We start from the raw sequence: 9,099 nt of genomic DNA, 5'->3' as shown, positions 1-9,099 counted from the left end.
GTGACGTTGACAACCATTTGACATTTTATGACTTGACACTTTTATTTTTAAACGTGCATATCATAGATACGCACTGGTTTTATCATTTATAGCCCGTCAAAAAAGTCACGACAATAGAGTCGCCACTTGTTTCCGGTGTGGCCTCCTATGGCCACACTGTATCCAGTCACTATAAAAAATTTTGATACTTTATATTAAATACAGTTTAAAACACGTTGTAAATATAATGATTTATAATTATATATTATGTAGTTAAGAAAATTTGAAATAATTGTTATAGTGTGTGTTTAATTTACGATATTACAAGAAACAATCTAATCTATGTAAATATCTTTGTACAACTCAGCTCATCACTAACTTACACGTACTGTAGCTGTTTTCGGTGGCTCTGGTAATGATCTTGTAATGCTATTATGTGTATTTTGTATCATATTATAATAGCATCACCTACTTTCAAAAAATATAATACTGTCTGTTTACTTACAAACACATTATTGGTTCTGTTAAAAAGACTTCATGTAACTTTATGTTAGTTATCACAAATATGTCATTAGCTGGTTAAAATTAATTGTAACTATCTATGTGCATGATGGAAGAGACTGCTCTCCACGACACAGGGAATCCTAGTGTGGGGAGCAGTGTTTTGTTTAAGTTATTACTTAACGTGTAAAATTATTTTTTGAGGGAAATAAAGATTTGTTTGTTTGTATATTATATAAAAATGCAGTAACTTGATAAAACGGTTGAACCGATGTGGCTAATTTTAGTCTTAAAATATTCCTGGAAGTCCAGGGAAGGTTTATAAGTGACACGAAGTTCACCGGGACATCAGCTAGTCACTAGTGTTATATATTATATTATAACGCCTACGTGGTCCAGTGGTTCAGAGCTCGGCTCTTGACTCGGAAGTCGTGGGTTCGATTCCCGCGTTGAAAATATGTTATTTCCAAGTTTGGTTAGGATAATGCAGGCTGATCACCTGATTGTCTGACAAGTAAGATGATCCATGCGTCGTATAGGCATGTAAAAAGTCGGTCCAGCGCCTGATCTTTTGACTGTCGTGTCGGTCTACCGTCCCACTGGGTTAGAGTAAAGGAATAGAGAGTGCTCTTGTGCGCAGGAGTAATTTTATAGTGCCCAAGTGTGTGCGCAGACACACTTGGGCACTATAAAATTACTCCTGCGTAGCTGGCCTGATTTCAATGAAACCGGCCACCGTCACCGAAACTGGTGTGGGAGCTATTTATTATATTATGAATTTATAACACCTGTTATTTAAGTACCCTCTCCCTGAGAGCTGCAGATCTACTTTGATGACCAGTGAGAGCTGAGAGAAGCACACTCCTGTTTTATTAAGGAACTACTTATTTAAAAAAATACAAAAAATAAATAAATGAAAAACAGGGTTTAGTTATTTTAATAAAATATGATCATATATTCTACAATGCAGTCGGAAACAGAATCATCGCCACTTTCTAGGTCCATGTAGCTACAGCAGTGGTGTCACAGTGAAGAGGCACTTTCATCTTTAATTATCAGCTCTTCAATATCCTAATAAAGGGTTAATTCCCACTCCTTGTATTTATTTTCAGTGTTTTTTTTTTTTCAAAATGATAGCGATTAGCGTCTTATGGGTTTTTTAATTTTTATATATTTTATATTATATAATTTTAACCTAATATTATTATGATTCAATAAGATGACCGTCATCGAACGTATTGTCAAATTTCTTTTGCGGCAACTTGCACTTGTCATCACTCATCAGGTCATCGGTTTGCTCGTTGGCTCAAACTTTTCAATTTTTATACCTATTAGTTATCTGGGTTTGCACTGGTACTATCTATTTTATAGAAAAAATATTATTCCATGCATATATTTTAAAACAAGAGTTCTGCCATATTTGCTTAACACATTTTCGTTTTCCCGGTACCTACCTTAACCTTGACACAGAGTTGATGTAGGTCTACTCCCAGGTGGCGTTGTAAATAAAGCTTTCAACGTTGCATTCTAAAAACAACTTTAACTTAAGTCAATAAGGTGGTTATTATAACAACGCAATGCCGTTTTGACAGCAACTTTACTGTACAATGCGCCCAATAAGTTTTGCCGCGCAACGAGGAAAACTCTTTGCTGTATTTTCACTTTCAATATGACTCAGATTGCTTGTAAAATATAAACGATGAAATAAATGGAATGCTTATCTCTCGAAATTGCTATTTAACGAATAAATTGCCGTGTTATAACCACAGAATATGAGTTTTCTCAATATTTTCCGACTATCGCGACAAGATATAAACATATTCGAATCGTTCTCTTTGTTGACATTGGTACGTCATACAGTTGAATCGTGATCGGCGTCGCCGACTCTCGTCTTTTTAACGCTAAATAACAAGTTTTACACACAAAATAAACACTTATCTAAAACTGTGGACATATTTGTGACTTTGTGCTCCCTTGGGGCCCATTTATGTATTGTGTATGAACAAAATGGACGGGTAAACCAGTGCAGTGACAAATACTATTTTTAGATCGCCAAAGGCGCGGTAACTGTATTTCGTGTTATAAATCCTAAAGAGTACGTCAGAGACATTCATAATTGTTGATATATTGCGCTTCAGTAATATACAATTGGAGAATAACAGTTTAAATTGTTAAATTAAACATTAATTTGGTATTGTGCCGCCTAAACAAGTTTGACATTTCAATTTCCATGTAAACACACATTGACAGCTTGCATGTGTGCGTAGTGATGTGAAATTCTTGCGTTTATCGATTAGGTACCAAGATAATTTCAAGGACACTGTATGATAACTAAACTTTAGCTCTACGACTATGGATTCTATTTTGGATGGTAAAAGCACAGACACTCGCGATTCGACTGGCTCGAATCCGCTGTACATAGCTGATAATTTAGACCTACCAGACGACACATTTCGTATGAGTTTAAACTACATATCTATTGTCGGCGAGAATGTTACTATCGGGGAGCGCAATTCTTCAATTGATACGGTCAAAGTACCATCAACGCTAGGAGAACCTATGACACCGTGTACGCCTTTGATAGACCCAATAACACCTTCGTTGCCTCTGGAAGGCCTCATGACACCATGTAACACTCCTGTGGCTGGCCCAGTAACACCCGAAAAGCCTATGGAAGGCATCATACCGTCTACAACAGAAAATATACCCTCTACCTCGACTGTAGAGGGCACAGACATACTTAAAAGTAGTACAGAGAAACAGGAACCATCCAAACTTAACTCGGACGTTCTGAAACCACCTGTAGAGCGGGAAAACTCGGAGACGCCACCACGTGCTCGTTCCCCGCCAATTTTAGATACTCCAAAGCGCTGCGAAGACAAACATAACTTACTAAAACTGTCCTTGACTAAAACAATAGACGATGGCTTCGTCAAACCATCGCCTGTATCAGAGGCCATGTCTCCTGCAAAAATGCTTCAATTCGAAGTAGATTATGCACACAGCTCCACACCGACTATGAAAAGAGCGATAATAGATTTCGATTTGCTGGATAAAAACAAAAATAAGGACTACTTTGACGATGAAACTAAGCAAATGATGGACGAAAGTGGCGGGAATGTTCCATATAAAGAAACACCTGTTATTGTAAAAGCTGACACTGTGCGACATGAAATAGGGTATGGTGAGTACATGCTTTTAATTTTAAACCCCCTATTTATAAAAAAAAAAATATGCAGAGGATAACTATTTAAGGTCTGCTGTCCTTGTCTGTCGTATGGCGTTGCTGGTATGCAAGAAAAAGACAAGTAGGCCTTGTATACGTTGTATAAACAACGAGCTTTTGGCCGCGGCTTCGCTCGCGTTAAAAAGTATTGTTATATACAAACTTTCATCTCCTATTTTAACCCCTTGGAGGTAGAATTGATCAAAATCCTTTCTTAGCGGATGCCTACGTCATATCATCTACCTGCATGCCAAATTTCAGCCCGATCGGTCCAGTGGTTTGGGCTGTGCGTTGATAGATCACCATGTCAGTCACCTTTGAGTTTTATATATATAGATAGATTTAATAAACGATTTGACGACCTCAGTGGTGAGCGCGTTGGTAGCTCAAGCCGGGTATGTGTATGATATAATAAAAATCTTAAATATATGTATAGTATAAAAGTATTAAATATATTTCCGTTGTCTGGTACCTGTAACACAAGTCCTTTAGGTACTTAGCACGGGGCCAGACTGACGTGGTGTGAAGCGTCCATAGATATTATTAATTAAGGGTTAGTAATTACAATTATTGCAACTGTGTACCATCAGCATCATAAAGGCCAAAGGTAAGTTTTTACGTATTAGTATTCGTCTTCTGAAACAAGATGGCGCAAGTTATTTCTGTTTATTTACTGCATTCAGCTATAACTTTTTAAGTTTTAATACGAGCTAGAAAGTTTTTTAAATGATAATAAACACTGTTTCATTTGGAATTTACCCTCAATATCTCCGTTGCGCTAAAATTCGTTTATCGCGCGGGAACCGTACATTTTTCCGGCATAAAATCCTATCCTATTTCCCGGGACTCAAAGTATCTCCAATAAGTACAAAATTTCTGCAGAATGGGTGTAGCGGCCGGTTTGGGCGTGTAGGTAGAGAAGACAGATACACTATTTATTTTATAGTATTAAGTATGGATGGCGCCACATTCGCGAGGAAGCTCTGAAAACTCTAAAAAAAAGGTTGCTGAGGAGTTTTTCCTTTTAAAGCGGGCCTTTTAGCCGGTCCCGTTGGGAATTTCCGAACCGGATAGGAAAATGGTGTCAAGTCGTTGACCTTACACAAAATATTTATTGAGTGTTTTCGATTTTGTAGTATTGTCGATGATTATTATGAAGTTGTGTATGTACTTTTTTTAAGCAACAATGTTATACGGCTAGGGTCAAAATGATGAAAAGGTGATTTACTTATTATAAATACTAATTAATTGTTTATTTTTTATGTAGAGAAATTTTCGATGTGAATTGTACATTATTTTCGTGCTGATAATAATGTGTACCTATTTCTATTTTTAATTAATGCGTGAGACAAAACTATGTATCCCTTTTGACGACAAATGCGGGAACGTAAATGGATTATAGTTTTTAGGGTTCTGTACCCAAAGGGTAAAAACGGGACCCTATTACTGAGACTTCGATGTCTGTCCGTCTGTCTGTCTGTCTCCAGCCTGTAACTCCAGAACCGTTGTAGCTAAACTTCTAAAATTTTCACGGATTGTGTATTTTTGGTGCCGCTATAACAACAAATACTAAAAACAAAATTAAGTTATGATTCAAGGGTTTCCCATAATAAGACAAACGTGATTTTTTTGCCCTTTCTGGCTCGTAATCCATAATGGCTACATGTAGACACTTGAAACTTTTACAAAATCCTCAGTTATATTATGTGTACTTAATTATTTAATAACAAAATCAAAATATAGGTAGTCCTAATGTCGTTGAAACTAAGGTTGAATTTGGGCGATCTCTATTGAATTACTTGCTAGAATCCGGGAGTTGACAGTATGTTTAAAATTTTAAAATAATTATTAAATTTTATAGATTTATTGATAAAAACTCCAAAACAATACAAACAACGAAAAAATAATTATTGATTTATTTTATTTTACATTGAAAAAAAAATGGATTTTTTAGCTGTAAGTCACGTGATTGGAGACGCTAATCTGAAGCAGTGACGTCATCGTTCAATGTCAAACAAAATTGACATTTGTTAGGTTAAACACTTTAACTCACTTTTGCTCTGTCTACGCTTGTTTTGTTTCATGAACGATGACGTCACACATCACGTGACCATAATGCCGCGTTTTTGTGACATATTTTGAATTCAGTATTTAAAATAATTTTTTACTCATTCTAGGGCATAATAATGAATAAAATATTAATTTACAGGTATTATTGTAAACAACTGAAGCGCTTAAAACTATTTTTAAAAAGTTGTCAACTCCCGGATTTAGCATACCAAAGAATCATAAGCGATTAATATTAATTAACTTATTTGTGGCCTCGTTTATAATTATTTATTCCTGCAGACATTTGTGGCTATGCAGTTTGGATAGGTACTCTTTTTCAGTCAGCCACTGGCCACAGCCTTTTCGTGTGCTAAGTTATAAGGAATCAATACATCTAGTGGTAAAACTAGATAAGTGACCTAATATAGGTAGGTACTTTAAAATGCGCAATTTTAATAATGTGAATAAGACAATGTCGCCCTGATATTAATTTTAAAATAAGAGACAATGTTTTTAATTTAATATTAAATTACTAAACGTCTCAAGATGTCTCGACTGTCAGCTTTATAAAAATAATTTATCAATAATTCTTAATCTAATTACTAATTTCAGATGTCTGCATAGGTTATTAGGTAATTGGGTCGTTAGAAGATTGTAATTGTTCTAGTTAAAACATACAACTTAATGCATAGGTTCTAATTTGTAAGTTTAAAGTTAAAAACACTTCAAATAATGCATGAAAAATTCAACACAATATAATTAAGAATGAAAAATACCAAAGCGTCAAGCGAAAGATCAAAGATCTAAACAGAAGTTATAGTTAGTAAATAAAATAAGTAGATCAGTCTTAAAAAATATTTTGGTCCTATAGAAATAAATAAATATCAAACATTACTTATAATTATTAATAAAATAAAAAGTATTAATAACAAAGTCGTGACTCGTGCCGCGTAAGACTACGCTACTCACCATTGCCGCAATAGACTGGCCTTGCGTCGAACTTTAAGGTGACGCCGCGTTCAAGTAAAAAACCGTGTTGGATAATATGTTTTAGGCCGGTATAAATAGTCAGTACTTAAGATGCGACCCGGTCTCAAGAGCCGGTTCGGCTCTGTGATTGGTCCAAATTTTGACAGCCAACCAATTACAGAGCCTGAAGCGTGTCTTGAGACCGAGATGCATCTTGAGTACTGACTATTTATACCGGCCTTAGATTGCTTGTCTATGAGAGGCCGGCCCGGCCTTTCATAGAAAACGAGGAATAGAAAGGGCGTAAGCGATAAAATGGTTTTTGTCGCGTAATTTAAAAACCATAAATGGGTTTCATATAAGCTATGGGCAAATAAAGTGTAATATGCTTGACCCAATCTATGTACAAAGTTTGGAGGCTTAATTCACTCTCCTCTGTTGGCAAAACTAGAATCCCTTTTTTACAGAGGTCTTTTTGATTGATTATTCTGTGTTATACAAGTTGACCAATCGTGTTATGCTATGGGTAATTTAAAGACAAAGACATGATGAATACTGACAGTAAACTTTAATTTCTTAGCTTTAGTCATTGCTGAGAAAAATCGATATCGCTACAGCGAAATTATCAAGGCGTTGCCTTAATACGAATGCTTCACATACAATACATCACAAAACATATGAAATAAATCTATACTAATATTATAAATGCGAAAGTATCTCTGTCTGTCTGTCTGTCTCGCTTTCACGCCAAAACTACTGAACCGATTGTAATTAAATTTTGTACATATATAGTGTAAAGCCTGAGAAAGGACATAGGCTACTTTTTAACTGGAAAAAGGGGTTGTAAGGGGGTGAAAATGCGTAAATTTGTTCAAATTAAGTTAGTTCCAAAAATTCAAAACAGATGGCGCTAAGAGTCATTTACATCGCGCTATCGCTTGCTTTTAAAAGTTTCTATAAGATGTGGTACCATCCCAAATTATATTTTTCGATTCTTTAGATTGTTTTACACGTTTTTTATAAGTCACTACTCAGTACTTTATCTATGCAGTTTGCAGTGACGTAACCTTAAACCTATGAATGATAAATTATAGCTGTTTATGGGTAAAGTTGTGTAATGGGGGGCTAAATAAGCTTTAAAATTTGGCATAAATAAAGTGTAATTTAAAATAATGAAATATTACGTGCTGTTTTTGGGTATTTTGATTTAAGGGGTACCAGGGTTTTAATAAGCTTTTAAATTTAACAACAATTTTGTTGACACCGCGCGCTATAAACTGAAGTCCACGCGGACGAAGTCGCGGGCAACAGCTAGTAACATTATAATTTAACACATTTTTGACGTAATATTAATCAACGAATGACCAGTCCAAAACCACAGTTTACATTGTGGTTCTTTACTATGTGCGTTAAAAACATGTTTACTGAATAATATTTGTGTTCAAATACTTTGTTTAATTATTACACGTTTTGGAATCACCTATTATTATTGTTTGTCTCAATCAGAGAATTAATTTTTAACCGACTTCCAAAAAACGAGGAGGTTATATGTTCGGCTGTGGATATTTTTTTGTATGTTCAACGATTACTCCGCCGTTTGTGAACCGATTTTCAAAATTTTTAGAGAATTCATTTACTGTAGAGGTTCTTATATTCAAGTACCTACATATCTTTCGCAATCTAACGTCTTGGACAATGCTGAATCATCCAGAAGATGACCTTATACAATGGAGTCAGAGAGGCGCAGGTTTGAGACTGATGCGGGGGTGGCTCTGACACAGCTTGTTTGTGTGAGCACTGAGCGCCATTCTCGCTCAGCCGAAAGATTATGTTTGCTGGGAGCTTTACTAGCTCCCGTCTAGTCTAGTATTTATATTTTATTAAGTGTAGATCTGATTAGTACTTACCTCTTTGTAAATCATTACGCATGTAAAAATTGTAATTTTTATGAGGCTGGCATTGTCGGTTTCGACACAAGCATTTAAATAAAGAATAAAAAAACCTTATATAAAATGTATTTTTAGAGTTTAATTCCTTATTCCTTATCTTCACTAATAATTATAAAACTATAATTTTTCTGCTGCTTCGGTTGTGTGATGTTGAAATCCTATCCCCCCCCCCCCTTAGGGGTGGATTTTTGAATGATAAGTACCATAATATAATAATAATATATATGATAAGTAATATACTTACATATAAGTATAATAGTGGATGCCTGCGTCATAATAAGGACACGTGCAAAATATCTTTACAAGATTTTGTCTTATGTTTCTAACTCTGCGGGTTTGGTCTGCATTATAACTTTTAAGTAAAAAAATAAGCCTAGATTGAAGCCTTGCCTGTCTATTTTCTATGCGACAAACTCAAAAACGGCA

General features: G+C 35.3%; 1 protein-coding gene across 1 annotated transcript in view; it reads left to right on the top strand.

Moving 5' to 3' along the window:
* Positions 1-2,328: 2,328 nt before the first annotated feature.
* The window catches only part of LOC121738195 (ribosomal protein S6 kinase alpha-5-like), a 109,181-nt gene continuing 102,410 nt past the window's right edge, over positions 2,329-9,099 (top strand). Inside the window, exon 1 of the mRNA XM_042130107.1 lies at positions 2,329-3,664. Within this exon, the coding sequence (XP_041986041.1) occupies positions 2,833-3,664 (832 nt within the window). The 5' untranslated portion in view covers positions 2,329-2,832. The remainder of the gene's footprint in view (positions 3,665-9,099) is intronic.

Source organism: Aricia agestis, chromosome 22, assembly GCF_905147365.1.
Source record: "Aricia agestis chromosome 22, ilAriAges1.1, whole genome shotgun sequence".
In the NCBI taxonomy this organism is placed as follows: Eukaryota; Metazoa; Arthropoda; class Insecta; order Lepidoptera; family Lycaenidae; genus Aricia; species Aricia agestis.
This window is presented reverse-complemented; position numbering and strand designations above follow the sequence as displayed.